This window comes from Euleptes europaea, chromosome 6, assembly GCF_029931775.1.
Source record: "Euleptes europaea isolate rEulEur1 chromosome 6, rEulEur1.hap1, whole genome shotgun sequence".
NCBI classification, from domain to species: Eukaryota; Metazoa; Chordata; class Lepidosauria; order Squamata; family Sphaerodactylidae; genus Euleptes; species Euleptes europaea.
This window is the reverse complement of record NC_079317.1, coordinates 107,816,225-107,836,777: the sequence shown is the minus strand read 5'-3', so window position 1 is coordinate 107,836,777 and position 20,553 is coordinate 107,816,225. Positions and strand designations below refer to the sequence as shown.

The 20,553-nt window shown below is 47.1% G+C and overlaps 1 protein-coding gene and 1 pseudogene across 1 annotated transcript in view; both read left to right on the top strand.

Moving 5' to 3' along the window:
* Positions 1-20,553, top strand: part of LOC130479650 (sterol 26-hydroxylase, mitochondrial) — a 48,028-nt gene that overhangs the window by 21,948 nt on the left and 5,527 nt on the right. Inside the window, exons 2-5 of the mRNA XM_056852043.1 lie at positions 89-279; positions 14,286-14,485; positions 16,382-16,579; positions 17,110-17,270. Of these exons, the coding sequence (XP_056708021.1) occupies positions 89-279; positions 14,286-14,485; positions 16,382-16,579; positions 17,110-17,270 (750 nt within the window). The remainder of the gene's footprint in view (positions 1-88; positions 280-14,285; positions 14,486-16,381; positions 16,580-17,109; positions 17,271-20,553) is intronic.
* LOC130478689 (phospholipid scramblase 1-like) lies at positions 2,646-3,362 on the top strand (annotated as a pseudogene).

The window sequence follows — 20,553 nt, the reverse complement described above, 5'->3', positions numbered from 1 at the left end:
ATATGTATGGTTTGATTCTGTTTTGAATTTTAATTGTTTTTTACTGACACAGTGTAGATGGCTAACCCCACTCACTTCTCTGTTCCAGATCATTTTCAAGAAACTGTATGGTCCCATATGGAAATCCACGTTTGGCCCTTACAATAATGTTAATATTGGCAGTCCTGAAGTCCTAGAGCAGCTGTTGCGTCAAGAAGGGAAGTACCCCATCCGGAGTGACATGGCCCTCTGGAAGGAGCACCGGGACTTGCGAGACCTGCCCTACGGCCCCTTCACTGAGTGAGTGTAAAGCCAGATCTCCTGTGCCAGACAGGCGCTATATGACCCACCCCTGTTTCCCCCCCCCTCTCTCTTTTTCTTTTGGTACCCACTCTCTCAGCCTGGCTGAGAGAGAAATTTGACACAAGAGGCTTCTTATCGTTAACAAACAACACAGGGAAGTTTACTGAACGGTATTCACAAGATGGATTTTTGAGGAAAAGGCTGAATTGGAGGGAAAACACAAAATCACATATATGTACACAAGATTCTTTCAGAGAGATAGCTTATTTTAGATGTCAGTCAAGTTGTCTATAGCTTAGATGTTTTCTCAAGTTAAGTTCCTTCAGTTCTTAGGTTACAAGCTTAGTTCTGTTCCTCAGAACTACCACAGTTTCAGTTTCACAGACTCTGTTCCCAACCTGGCTAACAGGAATGAAGAGACTTTGAATCTCTTATTCCCAGAGAACATCCAGAAGTATGGGGAATTACCAAATTCCCTCTTCCCGTTCTCAATAACTACCCCACACCAGTGGCAGTAATCCTCCACACCACCCTGCAACCGGAATAGCTCTGCCCCAGAGACTAATTCCCCTTGTGACCTGAGAAAGGGCCCCTTTTCCACCCAATTCTCAATCCTGTCACTCCACAGGTTGTGTATTCCACTAGCTTAGGCTATACAGAACCCCTTAGGTTCATAGAGTTGTTCACAGCTCCCGGTCACACAGGTTCACAAGCTTGGAATCTTTCACCGCTTCTTCTCAGTCTAGTTACCCAGCTCAGAATGCTTTTCTCTCCCTCAGAGCTCAGAGGGTCAGCTTTTTGGCTCTCCCCACTCTTGGTCTCTGAGCTTTTGCTGCAGATTAACCCCTTGTCCGTCACACGCTACATAAGAATTCCAAGGCTTAGATACAGATAAATTGGGGATACCACAGGACTCAAATTGGCCCAAGACTATGAACAGCATGCCCTTAACAATTGTTCCAAAAAATCTAAATTCTGCAACCTGAATAAATTAAGCAAATAGGTGTATTTGCTTAATTTGGATAACTTTTTCTGCTTCTTGTGGTCTTCAACTGTGCATGGCAATGAAGCTCTGGCTGCCTATCCTTTGCAGTTGTTGTTCAGCCGTACAAACAGATATGCCTGAGATATCTAAGAGCATCGTATTCTTTCAGGACTGTGTTTGAAAACTAAAAGGGCTAGACATGTTTAGGATTCTCAGGATGTTGAACTCTGTGCAATAACTAGTTCTTTACTTCCACTGTAGTGTGATCATGCAGGCCTGAATTTACCTTGCAGTTCATTTTTCATCAGTATGTACATAGTGTTTTAAAAGAATCTTGACTCACAGAGTGATTTGAATTATGAAAACAAGTCTACGTTCACACCTTGCTATACTTAAACATCAGTAAGTTGCATCAGTCTTGCTTTTCCCTCTACTTTCAGGGAAGCTATCTAGCTTTAATTTTTAAATTGGCACCATGTACATTTAATCATCCTCCAACCTCCATTTAATCATCCTCCAATCATCCTCCAATAAATCATATAGAAGGGCAAGGCCTGCTGAGCAAAACCCAACATGGCTTCTGTAAAGGTAGGTCCTGTCTCACTAACCTATTAGAGTTTTTTTGAAAGCATCAATAAGCATGTGGACAGGAATGAACCTGTGGACATTGTGTATTTGGATTTCCAAAAGGCTTTTGACAAAGTCCCCCACCAAAGACTGACAAGAAACTTCATAGTCATGGGATAAGAGGACAAGTCCTCTTATGGAGTGAGAGCTGGCTGAAAAATAGGAAGCAGAGAGTAGGAATCAATAGTCGGTTCTCAAAATGGAGGGATGTGAGCAGTGGGGTCCCTCAGGGATCTGTGTTGGGACCGGTGCTTTTCAACCGGTTCATCAATGACCTGGAGTTGGGGTTGAAAAGTGAAGTAGCCAAGTTTGCAGATGACACCAAATTATTTAGAGTGGTTAAAACAAAATCGGACTGTGAAGAGCTCCAAAAGGATCTCTACAAACTGGAAGAATGGGCATTAAAATGGCAAATGAAATTCAATGTGAGTAAGTGTAAAGTGATGCATATTGGGGCAAAAAATCCCAACTTCACATATACCCTGATGGGATCTGTGCTGGCAGCGACAGACCAAGAAAGGGATCTTGGGGTGGTAGTGGATTGCTCAATGAAGACGTCAACCCAGTGTGCGGCTGCTGTAAAAAAGGCAAATTCCGGAGGGAGGGCCCAGAGGCGCAAAAAGTGGTGCCGTGGGCCATCGCTACTTGTAGTCGGGCATGAGCGACCATGAGGAGCCACCCAGAAACAACTGTGTGCTGATCCATGGAAATGGAATCCAATAAGTACCCTCAGTATGCCCCTGGACCAGGAGCTCCACCTGGTGTCATGTGGATGCCAGCACCAACTCCACCTCCAAACTGTCCTCCCGGGTAGAATATTTAAGCCAGATTGATCAGATATTAATTCATCAGCAGATTGAACTTCTGGAAGTCATAAGAGGCTTTGAAACATCCAACAAGTATGAAATAAAAATGCATTCGGACCAAGGGTCTACTTTGCAGCGGAGGAAAGTGGCTGCTGTTCGCGAAACTGTTGTGGGGACTCTCAGCCATTTACAATGACGATCTTTGACATCTTGGGCCAGCCTATTATAGAGCTCATAAGACCTCTCAGATGCTCCAGTTGCCTTTTTCCTTGCTGCTTGCAGAAGCTTGAAGTTCATGCACCCCCAGGCATACCAGTCGGGTGCGTTAAACAGACTTGGGACCCTTGCTTGCCCAAATTCACTATCCAAAATGAGGCACAAGAAGATGTATTAAAAGTTGTTGGGCCCTGTATAGGGTGCAGCTGTTGTGAGGATATTAATTTTGAGGTGAAGTCAAGAGATGTCTACAGTTGGAAGAATTTCTAAGCACTGGACTGGCTTTGTGAGGGAGGTTTTTACAGATGCAGACAACTTTGGAGTCCAGTTCCCACTGGACCTTGATGTTAAAATGAAAGCAGTCATGCTTGGGGCCTGCTTCCTTGTAGATTTCATGTTCTTCGAACATGGGATACAATCGGCGACAGATAATTGGTGTCTGGTAACAGGGTGGACTTCTGCACTGTGAACCATTCAGAGAAAACTTTCATGCAACTCTTGTCCTTACTTAGCTAAAACTAAGTATAAAGCCTGTGCATAGAATGGCATTTTTGTAACCCAAGGTTTTGAAGCTACATGCTTGAATAATTCCACTTAAGAGGCTGCTGCTCTGTAACATAGGCACATTGAAATGCATAGTGAGTTATTATTTTTGATATAGTGAACGTATATAGGCTGTGATCCTTCCTGGCACAGGTGCTCTGAGAAGGTTCCCTACAGCGTACAAGTGTGGGTTATGGGGTGTTCATCCACTCAAGGGTACATAGTGAGGAGAAGAGGAGGAACTGTGTGCAGATAAGGCAACTTTGTATATAAAAAAATTGAACATATACTACTTAGTTTTTGTTCATGTTATTTAACGAAAATAAAGTACTTTCCACTTTAATAAATATAGATTTTTGATTATAGAAATATAACAGTAAGAGCTTCTTCCCTCCCTGAATGCTCAAGGCAGCCCGGTAACTCCCTGAGAATGACTACTCTCAGTGGCTGGCACCTGACATTAGCCTGCTTGAATCTATCTGCATTCTGGTTGGTCTCTTCTCTTTGCTTAGCCTGGGCTCATCAGAGCTTGGGAGTTAAGCAGGGTCAGCCATGGTCAGTACTTGGATGGGAAACCACCAAGAAAGACTGGGGTTGCTACGTGGAGGGAGGCACCTCTGCTCCTCTCTTGAGTGGAACACACCAACCCATCAGTTGCAACTCAATGGCATATTCTTCTTCCCGTTGCTAGGGGTAGACTGGAACTTAAACTGGATCAGTTGCGAGTAAATGCATGCTGAAGGGCAGCATGTCAAGCCGCACCTTCAGGGCTTGGTCTGGGTCCCAAATTCTGCTGGCTTGGTTCTAGGTTAGAAACTTGAGGCTAGGTTTCTGTGGGTGTTTTGTTGCCTTTTGTGGAGGATTGGTCCGTCTCATACTTTGTCCTCGTCGCTAACACACATTCCACAGAGAGGGAAATGACCTCATGGATAAGGCAGAACAACCAAAAGAAAACATCCATTTTCTGATAAGGACAACAATGAAAAAGAAGAGATGCAAATTCAGTTCCTGTTCCTTGAGTGGCAACAACAATTTTTGATGGAAAAAGGGATCAATACTTCAGAGAGAAAAACATAACCATGGGAGCAGGCCGGGGAGGTGGGGAATAGAGGGGGAGGCCTTCTGGGTGATATACAACCTTTTCTGTCTTTACCAGTGCTTTAGCAGTGCTGTCTTAAGCTGGTGTACTCAGAAGCCTACTCAGGTCTATTCAGTGGCTCTTGGGGTTACACTGTAGGTCTGTGTGAAATAGTTGTTTTTACTGGCTTTGCTTGTAATGACAATGAGTGGAACACATTCTTATTTTGGAGTTTGGGGTGGCTGTATGTTTGAAGTGTAGTGGCATAGTGTGTGGCAGGCACTAGTGGACTAGCATGGGGGGAGCCACTTTAAAGTCCCATTTGTCCATGTATCTTGCTGAGTGAAGAAGTTGTTCTCTCTCAGCCTAGCCTACTTCATAGTGTTGTGAGAATAACGTGTGCTATTCTGAACTCCCCAGAAGAAGGGTGGAATAAAAATGTGACACGGGAGTAACAGGGCCATGGTGATAAATAATGGGTAGCAGATTAAATTGCACTCAGGTCATTTTCAGAGATCTTCCTGTCATTGTGCCTCCCCCAGAGATAGGGCCTTCTCAATAGTACTGCCACAGAAAGCCTTGCCAAGGGACCCTGTCATATTGAAGATCATTTTCTTCCAAGATTGTTAAAGGTGGCTTGATTGGAGACTGTCTCGTTGATTTTTGTGGATTCAGTTTATTCTGGTAACTATCTGTAGTTATTTTTTGGCTGGGTCATTTAAAAAATTGTACTGCTTTAAGTTGCCTGGTGAATGTGTAGGATGGAAAGGTGCAGTATGAGTGTTTAATAAATACATGTGAAACCCCCCCTCCCAAAAAAAAACAGGCAAATTCCATTCTGGCCATAATTAGACGAGGAATTGAGAATAAAACTGCTGATATCATACTGCCCTTGTACAAATCTATGGTGAGACCACACTTGGAATACTGTGTACAGTTCTGGTCACCACACCTAAAAAAGGATATTACAGAGCTTGAGAAGGTGCAGAAAAGAGCTACCGAAATGATTAGGGGACTAGAGCAACTGCCCTATGAGGAGCAGTTAAAATGCTTGTCAGTATCAGGGGTCTGTCCCTAGCATCCCATAAGCAAACTCATTCAGGCAGGTAGCTCTGAAGCAGTAATACTTTATTAGGAACAAAAAGACAGATTAAAGGACTGACTGCCTACAGGCAAGTGAGGCTAGTAATGGTGAACACAGGCAGGTTACATGCTTAAGATACTACGAACTGAAAAGGTAAACATTGCTAGGCAACCCCGAGATACGCGGTTCCCAGGAAGACAGACTAAACATTACCACAGCTGCAGAAAACAGGATGAGCGGAACTGTACACAGACATTCACAGGCATGAGAACCAAGGACTTGACGTGTGGCCAGAACCTGGCCTGACTCATGTCAAGAGCCTTTGCTCTAGCAAAGAAAAGGCAAAGGCCTGACATTCGGCTCCCCCTAAGGCCCCCCTCCCTCCCAACAAACGAGCGAGGTTTTTGGGGGTAAGCATCGTGAAACTGGCGAACTAGACGGGGGGCAATCACATGGTGCTCAGCTACCCATTCATCATAACCAGGCCCTAAGTGTTTCCAGCGCACCAGGTAGTAGAGCACCTTATTGCGGACCCGGGAGTCTAGGATCTTGGAAACTTTGAAATGTTCCTTTCCCCCCCCCCCCCACCAACATCAGGGCCGCAGGAGCAGGATGTCATTTTGGCGCGTGCTCGTATCTTTTTAGCAAACTAATATGGAACACCGGATAGATGCCCCTCAGGGACTTTGGAAGAGTGAGTTCTACTGTGACTTCATTTATGAGCCACGAGACTGGTAAGGGTCCCACGTACTTCTCACTGAGTTTTTTACACGGGCATAGGGAGCGAAGGTTTTTGGTGGACAGATATACTTGGTCCCCACTTTGATGTCCCACCCCAGAGAACAGTGTTTGTCCGCTTGTGCGTTGTACTTACGCTTGGCCCGCTCCAAATTTTTCTGTAACCAGGGTCAAGTATTTTGCACCACGTTCACCCAATCAGCCACTTTGGCGTCGGCACCCTCCCCTGAACAATCCACACTCCCAAACAGCCCGAAGTCCTTTCCATACACTACCTGAAACGGGCTAAAACCGGTGGACTGATTGGAGGCATTATTATAAGCATACTCAGCAAAAGGCAAGAGATCCACCCAATCATCTTGATGGTAGTTTGCATAGCAATGCAAATAACATTCTAGTACAGAGTTGATGTGTTCAGTCTGACCATCGGTCTGGGGATGATAGGCACTGGACAACCCTTGTTCCATCCCCACCAACTCAAGAAAAGCGTTCCAAAACTTTGCCACGAATTGTGGGCCCCGATCCGAGATCACTTTGCATGGAAAACTGTGATATTTGAAGACACGTGATACAAACATTTGAGCAAGTTTTTGAGCTGTGGGAAGTCCCGTGCAAGGAACCAAATGAATCTGTTTAGAAAAAAGGTCCGTGACCACCCATAGTACCGTCTTCCCCCGGCTGGGAGGAAGATCCGTGACAAAGTCCATGGCAATAGCTGAAGGTGTTTCCAAAGGTTTCAAAAGTCCGGGTGGCTTCCCCACCACCCTTTTGGCTGTAGCGCAACTGGGCCAACTGCGAATAAAAGAATCCAAGTCCGTTCTCATCCCTGGCCACCAGAACTGTCTGCGTAAAAGATGTTGGGTTTTAACAAAACCAAAATGCCCCACCACCTTGGAACCATGGCTCCGATCCATCACCTCCCACCAAAGAGAAACAAGAACATACAGTTTATTTTCTTTAAACCAGAACTACCCCCGCTGATTCGTTTTGTCAGACAGACTATTTGCGGCTCCCTCTGCCTGGCAGGCTTGAGTCAAGGCTGCTTTGAATGAGTCCGGCAGCCCTTCCAAGGGAGGGGACTCTCGTGCTTGGGAGCAAGTAAGAATGGCCAGGCTAGGCAAAGTCCCCCACTGCTCAGGAGTAAATAGTGAGTCTGTGGGATGATCCAGCTTGCTCTGATACTGGGGGAGTCGAGAAAGCGCATCTGCCAATTGATTCTGCTTGCCGGGCACATGTTTTAACACAAAACGAAACTTAGAGAAGAATTCGGCCCACCGCACCTGCTTTTCTGTGAGTTTGTGCGTTCTTTTTGAAGCCTCTACATTTTTATGATCCGTCCACACTTCAAACGGGACGTCGACCCCCTCTAGGAAATGTCTCCACACCGTGAGAGCACATTTGACGGCGGCCGCCTCTTTTATCCAAATGGGCCAGTTCAATTCAGACTGTGAAAACCTTTTAGAAAAGTATGCACAGGGTTGCAGCTGCCGCGCTTCCCCCACCTCGAGCCGGGAAGGACAAGCGGCAGCGAAATGTCCCATTCCGCTGCAAACCAGGCATGCCCCGCTCTGAAAACGCCTCGCTCTCTCTGCTGTCTGGGCGACTGCCCTCCCTGGTGGTCTGGAGCCCCCTCTCGAGACTGCTCGCTCTGGCCGCGGCACCGAGTCTCGTGCTTTGCGTTGTTTTGACAAGTTCAGTAACTGCTGGCGGTTTTCCACTTCCACTGCCAGCAAAATTCACCCCTCTAGATCAGGGGGGGTCTCCTTGCATGAAAGCCCAGTGGAGAATCTCTGAGTTCAGTCCTTCACGGAAATACTGCACACGTGTGGCCTTGCTCCAATCCACAACTTTGCTTGCTAGCAACTGGAATTCACTCACATACTGAATCACCAATTTGGCACCCTGGCAAAGCTGTAGCAGAGCCGTCTTGGCCCGCGTGCTGTGGTGCAGATCCTCAAAACGCCGTCTGAGCACAAACATAAAGTCATCTAGGGTCCGCAGTGCACGGGAACGGAGGTCGTACTGCTGGACCAGCCAGCTTGCTGCCTCCCCTTCCAGCAGCGAAGCTACATACCGTACCCGACTCTCCTCCAAAGCGAAAGTGGGCCCCTGCTCTCTCATGAAACCATCCACTTGAATCAAAAAGTAGGAGAGTTTCTCCCCTGAGCCGTCAAAGGAGGCTCGCAACTCCCTCCACAGAGCGGGTGGTAGAGGCTGGGGCACAGGTTGACCCGGAGGTGTGGGCGCCTGCGGGGCTTGCGGTTGCTGAGGCAGCAGTGGTGCCAGTTGCTGAGGCGGCAGCGGTGCCGGTTGTGCAGGCTGCGCTTGACGGATTTCAGCCACCTCTTGCAGAAGTCCCTCCAATAAGACCCGCAGCATAGCTACCTGCTCGACCAGTTCATGGTTTTGCTGCTGGAGGCGTAGGTAGTCCTCGTCCCACTCTCGCCACTTTTGCTACTGGAGCTGGTAGTCCTTGTCCCTTTCTCACCATGTTTGCATCTGGTGCAATCCTGTGCCCCACAGAGGTGGTTCCTCAGAACCCCTCATTGCTCCCATCCGAGAGCCGACTGTAAAATCCAGTCCTTCTCCGGCAAGACGGAGCCCGCTCCCTGCCGCCGACGGGTATTAACGTGTGGAGGCACCCACGGACACTCCAACCAGAGCCATGGACGAACGTCAGGAAGTCCAGGCACTGCACCGTCCGTGCCCCGAGGCCTCGGCTGTCCCAACAGCAACTTGGGGGCCTCCTCTGGCTTTTCCGGTTGCTTAGGTTCCTTGTCCGGTACCTTGGGATCTACCGGCTCTTGGTCAGGAATCAGCGGTCTCGTGGTATCGGAAACTTTGGTGTCTGGAGCTTCACCCATGGTGTTGGGGAGAACACGGCACCGCAGCCCAAAAAAGGGATTACTAGCCTAATGTCAGTATCAGGCGTCTGTCCCTAGCATCCCATAAGCAAACTCATCCAGGCAGGTAGCTCTGAAGCAGTAATACTTTATTAGGAGCAAAAAGACAGATTAAAGGACTGACTGCCTACGGGCAGGTGAGGCTAGTAATGGTGAACACAGGCAGGTTACATGCTTAAAACACTGCGGACTAAAAAGGTAAACATTGCTAGGCAACCCAAGATACGCGGTTCCCAGGAAGACAGACTAAACATTACCACAGCTGCAGAAAATAGGATGAGCGGAGCTGTACACAGATGTTCATAGGCATGAGAACCAAGTACTTGACGTGTGGCCAGAACCTGGCCTGACTCATGTCAAGAACCTTTACTCCAGCAAAGAAAAGGCAAAGGCCTGACAGGGCTGTTCAGCTTGGAAAGAAGGTGGTTGAGGGGAGACATGATAGAGGTCTATAAAATTATGCATAGTTTGGAGAGAGTGGACAGGGAGAAGTTTTTCTCCGTCTCCCATAATACTAGAACACAGGGTCATCTGCTGAAACTGGAGGGTGAGAGATTCAAAACAGATAAAAAGAAGTATTTTTTCACACAACGCATAGTTAAATTGTGGAACTTTCTGCCCCAGGATGTGGTGATGGCTGCCAACTTGGAAGTCTTTAAGAGGGGAGTGGACATGTTCATGGAGAAGAGGGATACTCATGGCTACTATTTAAAATGGATACCAGTCATTATGCATACATATTCTCTCCAGAATCAGAGGAGCAGGCCCATTATCTTAGGTGCTGTGTCAGCTCTAGTCCTGTGCCAAATCCCGTAAACAGATTCCAGCAGACACGAAGTCCACGAAAGCAGTTTTATTGATTAAGCACGACAGGTTACAGAAGCCATTTTCAGGATGGTACTAGGGAGGGGCTAAGGGAAGGCATTTGGCATATATACAAGCAACAAGAGATAACCAGTAACCCAGGCAACCCCCCTCCCGGAGGTAGGAAGGAGTACTTGGAATTTCCCACACTGAAGGAATCTATGAAGTCAAAACTTGGGGCAACGACTGGTGATCTAAGCTGGCCTTGGAGAGAGCTGCAAAACAACACCTGGGAGCGCGGCCATGAGCTGTCTTCAAAGCCTGCTCCTGACATTCTGTGGAACACAGGCAGGATGGTGCTGCTGCAGTTTTCTTGTTTGGGGGCTTCCTGAAGGCACCTGGTTGGCCACTGTGTGAACAGACTGCTGGACTTGATGGGCCTAGGTCTGATCCAGCAGGGCTTTTCTTATGTTCTTAACCCTTAAATATCCCACAAAGATTTTAAAAATTGCTTCAGAACAGCTCCAAATATTGGGGGTGAGGGAGGATGGGATAATATGATGGGCTATTGCCGGTTTCTGAACTGGCTTCTCAGAGTTTGCTCCGGTAAAGGAGAAGATACATCTGTATTGAGTGTGACAAAGGCCTTTCTAGACTGGGCCACTGCTCTCAAGATAGTTTCACATAGGTAGTATGTCTTAGTCTGTAGTAGCAGAACAAAATTTGAGTTCAGAAGCACCTTAAAGACCAACAAAAATTTCCAGGACAAGCTTTCATGAGTCAAAGTTCCCTTTGTCACATACAAAAATGCTCTAAAATGTTATTCTGACTCAAAAACTTTGTCCATAAACAATGCCAGATTCAGACCTCGCAGCAAACAGGGTGAATGGATCAGGATGCTTGCGCTCCTCCCAATGGCAGGGCTCTGAAAAGTCTGACAAAAGTAAGCTGGGATCCTACAGCCAATCCAGGAGGCAGCAGCCAGGACACCCCTAGACACCACTCCCCATGTCCAAGAAGAATCCAGAGAGACTGGGTTATTCACAAGATCACAAAGTTGGAAGAGACCACAAGGGCCATCCAGTGCAACCCCCTGCCATCCCACAATCAAAGCACTCCCGACAGATGGCCATCCAGCTTCTGCTTAAAGACCTCCAAAGACGGGGACTCCACCACCCTCCGAGGCAGCGCATTCCACCATGTCAAACATTATTGTCATGAGTCAGCCTGCTGAGGCTTCCTCGGAGGAAGAGGACCTGGAAGCAGCAGACAGTGGAAGGGAAGAACCAGAGCAGGCACATGTTCACTATGCCTACATCCAACAACCATCCAGGGTTGCAGATCATTCCTACTCAAGCGTAGGAGGAGTGCTAGGTTGCAAGCACAACAAAGAGCACTGACAGCTGATAGCAGTGAGGATAATGAGCCTCCTCTGCCAAGGAGTGCTGAGTCAGAGGCTTATTTAAGCAGATGCTTGTATCCAGGCAGGTGTGGGAACAAAGTGCTACCACCTTGTGCTTACTGCAACTTTATCTGTTTCTGAACTCTGTGTGCCTTGACGGACCCTTGATTATTCTCTTGGACTATGTTTTTACTACTTGGAATTGAACTCTACAGATAACCTGGCTTTGACTTTGGACCGCACTTGACTCTGCTTCCCTGCCTCTGGCCCTGGGACACGACACTTTGTTTCCACCCACAGCACACTCACGTACAACTACAGGGTGGAGACAGATGCCGTTGCAGCCAGCCTGGCTGCTCAGAACCAAGCCCTGCAAGATCAGGTTACTCACTTTCTTGGGGAGTCCCGGGGAGGCGGGCGGGGGGTGGGCATCCAAGAGATCCACGCTGCCAGGTTTGGCAGCGTGGATCTTAACTAAGCGCATCCCACCTGCCTCCCCAGGACTCCTGGGAAGGTGGGCGGGGAGCGCTTCACTGAGATCCACTCTGCCAGGGATCTCAATGGGGTATAATGCTATAGAGTCCACCCTCCAAAGTAGCCATTTTCCCTAGGTGAACTACAAGCCTGTCAGCGTGGAGCTCAAGGAATTCAATTTGTGGCCCTCCAAAGCTGCTTTTAACATTGAAAAAAAGCTTGCTTGGTTTCTTTGCCTCACGTCCTCTTCCAGACGGCTTCGGGGTTTCCTTGGAGTTATTCATGGTTTTTCCTACCTTCAGAAGTCACTTGTCGTGCATTTTCAGCCGCTGCACACTTGTGCCACATTTTCAGGAAACTGTTTTATCATGAATTCAAATTTTGCCTCGATCCCAAAGCGAAGCTAATCTAGGCAATTCCTGTGAATAGTGTTAACTTTAGGTTTCTTTGGCTCATTCCTGCTTGTCCCACCCCTTTCAAACCCCTCCCCCTTGATGCCTGTCAGGCTCTGGCTCTCAGCCTTCACCTGACTGTGCTCCTAGAAGGCTCTGCACTGCAGCAGGCCACGATCTGGCCTGACACCAAGGTCCTTGGTCACATGTTACTGGTTCTCATGCCTGGGTATACTCGTGCTTATCCTGTTTCCACAGCTGTACCCATGTTGTGGAGAAGTATACCCTTGGGAAGTATTATCTCAGCTTCTACTTGCCTTGTTTACCTTATTGCCTGCAGTGCCTTTTTTACCATGTATTCCTGTCCTGATTCCTCACTATTAACCTTCCATGCCACTATGGCAGTCAGCTTCTTTATTTGTCTTCTTTGCTCCTAATAAAGTCTTCTGCTTCAGAGCTCCGTGCCTGGATGCGTTTTGCTTGATGGTTGCGAAGGACAAACGCCTGAGTCTGACAATGCCATTTTGGTGATTTTGGCAGCAGGTTTTAAAATCGCGGAACGAAGCCAGGTGTTTCTCTGCCCCCCCCCCCCCACTTGCCTCATATGCGTCCTTTCTGGTCAGTTTCAGCAGCCAGAGTTCTCTCCAGTTTGCTGACACTAGGCCCCAGCCTTGAGATAGCCAGAAACAAATGGGGGGGGGGGTGCCAAAAAGTTCTCCTCCTCGCATGCATTTTAGGCTTGTCTCCTGAGTGGCAGTAAATTGCCCAAATTGGGGGGGGGGCAGGGAGCACCGAGTCTTTCCCTGGGTTACTCTTTATTTCTGTTTACTATTGTAGCATTATTTTACTAAAATAGAACTGTAAAACAAAAAAATGGGTGGCTTACAAATTAAAGAATCATGCTGTGGAGCTTGTGGGGGCTGGTGATTTTTTTTAAAAAAAATTATACCACAGCCAATTAAAAAGCAATGTTGTCAGGTGAGAGGGACCCAGAAGCTCCGTATTTAGCTGCGGATGAATAATTGACCACAAGGTACTCCTTGAATATCTGGGGTGGGGGGAAGCCCACATGCATACAGTTTTTAGAATTCGGATCAGAAAACTGTGCATCTGCAAAGCGGCAAACCCAGCGCAGATTCCCCCCCCCCCGCATAAACGGCCCTTGTTTTATATGTAGGTTGATTCCCAGTCATATCTTGTCAAACAGGTTTTCCTCCCCCTGTCGGGCTCAAGGGCACAGAGAAAGAAATATCTACTTTGTACTCTCTTTCATGTATGATGAAATAGACTCAGTTGGATATGGGTCCATTTCAGTTTTTCACAGTTTGAGTGTTGCAACATAAAGCCGCCTTGTTGTTGACAGGACGACACTTTTGGAACGCCTGGTGAAATGAAAAGGAGCTGGACAAGAATTTTGAAGGAAGTTTTGGCCTCATAGGTTGCTAGAAATCGTTTCAAGTATGGGTTGAAGGACCCCCTAAAGCTTGGATTGGAACCCTTCCATCCCCCTGCACTTAGGGCTGTCTAAACATTCTCTATGGGCAAGTGAAAAATAGACACACTTAAATTCATTTGACTGCATGGGGCAGAAACCCAGGGCAGAGTCAAAAGTGGATGCTGGCAGACTGAGAAGCAGTACACAGCAAGTTTGATTCGTCTGCCTAGATGTAGGGTTGCCAGCTTCAGGTTGGGAAATACCTTGAGATTTTGGGGGTGGAGCCTGAAGAGGGCAGGTTTGAGGAGGAGAGGGACTTCAATGAAGCACATAATGCAATAGAGTCCACCTTCCAAAGCGGCCATTTTCTCCAGGTGAACTGATCTCTGTCTCCTGGAGATCAGTTGTAATAGCGGGAGATCTTCAGTCACTACCTGGAGATTGGCAACCCTACCTGGATGTCAAGAGTTGTTTGTGGTTCTCCCCTGTCCCACTCTTTTTCTGTGTCGTTCTTAGGGATGGGGAGCGATGGCATCGCCTGCGACAGGTACTGAACAAGCGGATGCTGAAACCTTCAGAAGCTGTGCTGTATGTCGACGTCATCAATGAGGTGGTGTCTGACCTGATGGTGCATCTGGAGGATGAGAGGAAACAAAGTCCCTCTGGGGTGATGATCCAAGATGTGGCCCAAATACTTTACCGATTCGCCTTAGAAGGTGTGTGGTGAGTTATCATGTAGCACATGATCCCCAGCATGATGCCCATGTGCACCATGGCACTCACCAACAGGTTTTTTGGTACCCATTTTCTCCATCCCCAAATCATATCTTCCCCACGGCAAATAACCAGTCCTGGTTTTCCTCCTGTCACTGGAACAGGAGGTTCTTCAGAAAAATGGATTCCGTCTTTGAGTCTGCAGGGAACACCCACTTTGACACAACTGCCTCCATCTTAGGAAGATGCTTAGCTCATAGAATCATAGAGCTGGAAGGGGGCATAGAGGCCATCTAGTCCAACCCCCTGCTTAATGCAGGATCAGCCTAGAGCATCCCTGACAAGCGTTTGTCCAGCCTCTGCTTAAAGACTGCCAGCAAGGGGGAGCTCACCACCTCCCTAGGAGCTGATTCCATTGTCGAACAACTCTTACCATAAAAAATTTTCCCTAATATTCAGCTGGTAACTTTCCTCCCACAATTTAAACCCATTATTGTGAGTCCTATCCTCTTCTGCCAACAGGAACAGCTCCCTGCCCTCCTCTTAAGTGACAGCCCTTCAAATACTTAAAGAGAGCTATCAATCAATTTTTGTGATTTTATGTTCCCCGCCCAACCTACTCTTCTCCAGACTAAACATTCTCAACTCCCTCAGCCTTTCTTCGTAGGGCTGGGTCTCCAGGCCCCTGATCATCCTCATCACTCTTCTCTGGACCCGCTCGATTTTGTCTACATCCTTTTTGAAGTGAGGCCTCCAGAACTTCACACAATACTCCAATGCAGTGCACAGAGGAACTATGACATCTTGCAATTTGGATTTTATGCCTCTGTTGATGTACCCCAAGATCACATTAGCTTTTTTTTTGTTGCTGCATCACACTGGCTGCTCATATTTAACTTACGGTCCACCCGTACCCCAAGATCTTTTTCACACACGCTGCTACCCAGGAGTGTATTCCCCATCCAGTATGCATGTTCCTCATTTCTGCAACCCAGTTGTAGAACTCAGCACTTATCCTTGTTGAATTGCATCCTGTTCACATCCACCCACTTTTCCAGTGTGATCAGATCTCGTTGAATTCTATCTCAATCTTCTGGTGTGTTCGCTGCTTCTCCCAATTTGGTGTCATCTGAAAATTTAATGAGTAGTCCCTCCACACCCTCATCCAGATCATTTGTAAAAATATTGAAAAGTGCCAGGCCCAGAACCAAACCCTGTGGCACCCCACTGGACATCTCCCCCCATTGACAACTACTTTTTGAGTGTGGTTCTGCAACCAGTTCCCTATCCACCTAACTATCTTAGGATCCAGTCCACAGTCCTCTAGTTTACCCATCAGAACATCATGGGAAACCTTGTCAAAAGCCTTACTGAAATCCAGGTAAACAACATCAACCACATTCCCTCGATCCAGTAAGCTGGTCACTCGACCAAAGAAGGAAACAAGGTGGGTCTGGCAGGACCTGTTGGGGACAAATCCATGCTGATTTTCCTGGATCACCAAGTTGTCCTTCAGATGCTTGCAGATTGATTTCTTTAATATCTGCTCCAGTATCTTCCCTGGGATAGAGGCCAAACTGGCTGGCCTGTGGTTTCCTGGGTCATCCTTCCTCCCTTTTTTTGAAAATTGGAATAAAGTTCACCCTCCTGCAATCTTGTGGCATGTCTCCTGTCCTCCAAGAGGTCTGGAAGATGATGGACAACGGTTCTGCAAGCTCTCTGCAAAGTTCTTTGAGTACTCTTGGGTGCATACCGTCTGGCCCGGGGGATTTGTACTCATCCAGTGCAGCTAGGTGCTTCTCAGCTACCTCCCTGTTCATCAACCAGCAGCCTGGATGCTGTGGCTTGCCTGCTGGGTAATTCCTCTGGACATTTACACCTGTGCTTTCCATCTCCAGGCATCTCATACATCCTGTTTGAGACCCGCATTGGCTGCCTACAGAAGCAGATCCCTGCTGAGACGCAGCATTTTATCGATGCTATCGGAGACACTCTGAAGAACTCGGTCTTTGCCACCGTCCTGCCCAGGTGCACCCGGGGACTGCTGCCTTATTGGAACCGTTACCTGCAGGGCTGGGACACCATCTTTGCCTTTGGTATGGACAAGGTGGTGAGAGAGAGAAAGAGAAAGAGAGAGAGAGAGAGAGAAGGTTACACTTTATTGGAACTTTTTTCAGAATTAGTCCAACATTGGGGGTTACCGCACTTGTATTCCCACCAATGTATTAAGAGTTTGAAAACGTTATAAAAAATACTGTTTGCACTTTGTTTGGCCCCTTTAGCTGTGAAGATGTCTTCCAACCATTTATAAGGCGTGGTATCCAAAAACCCTTTTAAAGCGATGTTTTTAACAACATTTTCAAACTCTTAATACATCGCTGGGAATACAAAGTGCGGTAACCCCCATAGTTTGAAGAGCTGGGATCTTCCTTATTTTTTGGAGGGGAGGGGTTGTTTTCTCTTTGAGTTTCCTCACTATGTCCAAAATGGCAGTAAAAGAAAAATATATATAGACGAGTGGAGGATTCTCTACCCTTGTGAAGAACATTGTCAAAAATGATCTACATCACCCATGGCAACATATACTGTTTCTCATGATAATAGATGGTGTGTCTCATTGTTCTAGGAAAGAAACTGATTGATCAGAAGATGATGATGTTAGAAAAGTGTCTGAACCAGGGTGAGGAGGTCTCGGGATACCTAACCTACCTACTGTCCACTGGGAAACTCAGCCATAAAGAGGTTTATGGCAGCATAGCTGAGCTGCTGCTGGCTGGCATAGATACGGTAGGATGTGATTTCTTAGCTGCCTTATTTGAGTTCCCACATCATACAGAGTCATATACTACTTCCTCTCCCAGACTCATGCTAGAAAGTTGGAGAAGCATGTGGTCACATTGATCCCCATGATCTTGGCATTCACCGCATGGATGTTTGAATGTCCTTTCAATCACAACATCCTTAGCAGGAGAGTTGAAGAGCAGATTCTGGGTAAGACTAAGATCTATAAACTGTGGCCTGTAATGAATAGTTCAAGGAAATTTAAGTGACACAGAGTGGTAACAGAAATCCGAGGGAGAATCCTGCTCTTCATTCCAAGCCTCCCAGCATCTATGCTGTTACAGTGACCTCAAATCAGTGGTTCCCAAATTGTGGGCTGCACCCCTCTCATAAGTGGATCCCAAGGCCAAGGGTGGGGGGGTAGAAACAGCATGGCGCACAAATTGCTCCGAGGGAAGGCGCTGGAACCACCTCCCCGCAACAGCATAAAAAAAGGAAAGGGTGGAACTGCCAGGTTCCCTCCTCCTCACCTCCTCTGCTCCTTCAGGCAAAAAGAGAGACAGGAAGAGAAAGGCTCAGCCATCCCAGGTGAACAACCCAAGGTGTAGCCTATACCTGTTTCCTTCCAGCCCTCTGGCAGCAGGAGCCAAGACTAATCCAGGCCCCCAACAAGAGTCCTGGGCGGGGTGACTCTCTCAACCACCCTAACCTACCTCACAGGCTTGGTGTAGGTTGAAATAGAAATCACCCCTCCCAGGACTCTAGTTGGGGGCAGGGAGTAAGTTTAGAAGTGACTTCCCCTTCAAAATGTTTGAGAACGACCATCTTAAAAAAATAAGCACTCATCTATGTGGTTGCACTAAGCTCCTGAGGTGTTGCACTTCTGTGCCTTTCATGATGCATCCAATGACGAGAGATCTGATTTATGAAACCTTACCCTAAAATAAATTTTGTTAGTGTTTGAAGTGCCACTAGACCCCTGCTTTGTTTTGCTGCAACAGAGTGACACCGCTACCCCCTAGAATTATCTTCACGTTCCAGTCACTTTTCCCAGCCTACCTGCTAAAATGCCTCATGCAAAGCACACAGAAAGGTCCCATGCAAAGTACACACCCTCTACAAAACGCAGACATTCAGAGCATGGAAAGTGATATTTATAAAAACTAAGCACTTTTTTTTGTGTTCTTAACAGTTTACTCTGTTCACAAGAATTTCAGTTTGCTTGGCATTTTCTCTCACATTCAGCAAAAAAAATCATAATTCTGCGTCAGTTTCTTTGCTATATAGTTATCACTTTAATAACATCCATGTGCAAGTACAGTAGTTTGAGTACCAATAAAGCATATGATTTTTTTCTTGAACTTGAAAACAGTAAACAAGAACAAAGAGAAAAGAGATGCAAAATGCATATAATCTGTATGCATCTAATATAAACGCTTAAAGCTTGCAATCCAAATTAAATCTATTAAAGCTTCTGCTTAACCAGCAAGGGTCCATTTTAATTTAGTACAGACAAATTGTCATTGTTGGAACCAATGAGTATTTACGCAGAGGCTCTTTGCCGGGGCGGATTGGCCACGATAGCTGCTGGGGATTCTCCAGGGCACTGATGGCTTCCCCCACCACCACCACACACACGCTTGGGATGGGCCGGCCCAGTGTAGGAATTAGGTTTACCAGGGCCCTCCTCTGCTCTGGCGCGAAGTTTTTTGGGCGGTGGCGAGGTATGATCGTGCGCACGCGCCAACGTGATCGCTGCACTTCCGGTTTACACCCAGAAGTGCTTCATCACAAGGGGCCCCTTGCGATGCAGCGCGTCTGGGTGTAAACCAGAAGTGACGTGGCGCAGTGGGTAGGCGCACATGCACACGTTGCCCACCAACCTTCAGCTGGTCGGCGGGCAGCCGGTTGGATTGGTGGGGGTTTGCCTGGCACTTGGCAACCCTAGGAAGAATGGTGGTGCCCAGCCCACACAAACCCCATATAAGGTTGCTCACTCAGGGTTGGGGAATTCCTGGAGATTTGGGGGTGGAACCTTAGGAGGGTGAGTTTGGGGCTCAGTTGCTAACTTCCATCTGGTGGTGGAGATCTCTCAGGATTACAGCTGGTCTCCAAACAACAAAATGGCTGCCTTGGAAGGTGGTAGGATTGCCAACTCTGAGTTGGGAAATTCCTGGAGATTTTGTGGGTGGAGCCTGGGGAGGGCGGGGTTTGGGGAGAGGAGGGACCTCAGCAGGGAATAATGCCATAGAGTTCACCCTCCAAAGCAGCCATTTTCTCCAGGGGAACTGATCTGTGTAATTTGGAGATCAGTTGTAATTCCAGGAGATCTCCAGCTACCACCTGGAAGTTGGCAACCCTAGAAGGTGGACTCTATTGCAGTATACCCTCTGGGGTCCCTCCTCTCACAAAGCATCCCCAGGTTCCCCCCTCAAAATCTACAGAAATTTCCCAACTCAGAGCTGGCAACCCTAGGCAAGGGGAGGGACCTCAGTGGGCTACAATGCCATAGAGTCCCACCCTCCACTGAAGGGACACTGGATTTTCTCCAGTAGGGCTGATCTCTGTAGTCTGGAGATCAGTCATAATTCTGGGGGATCAGCAGGCCACGCCTGGAGGTTGGCAACCTTAGCAAGCAGGCTGCTTCTTCCTCATTCCTTGGGAGAAACAGGCTGGATGGAGTGGCTTTTCCAGGGCCATTTTCCTTCCTAGTCTGCCTCTGCTATTTTAGTTCAGTAGTGTTTCTGTTTAAGAGGGAATGAAACATCATATTAAAGATAGCTTTTCCTTCTAACAAAGAACACAACTTATGTTTCTTAAACTGAAAGGTGTTCTGCATACTTCAGTGCCTCAAACTTACACTAGCTTTTTGATAACTAGGGTTGCCAACAGGTTTAGGAAAAAAAATGTCCTGTCTCTTTAGTAGAGAGGTCAATGGATGGAAATGGGCAGTTGAATCTTTTCATTGTATGAAGGTAAATAACTTCACCTGGTAAATGACATCACATTAAAACTCTACTAAAGTGACAGGACTTTTTCCCCCTACAGCCCAGTTGTCAACCCTCTTGGTAACATTATGATTTATTTAAATTCAGTTGATAAATTTATAATTTTAAAACCCTTAAATGACATCTTTGTGCATTATTTTTATTTACTTGCTACATTTGTATGTTATCCAGTCTTCAACAATATGAAAGTAAAGGTGTTAACTTTATGAGGAAGTCTGGGCAAAGATAAAACAGACAGGAACAAATGATATTTGTTTGCAATAATAGTGGTACCAATGTAT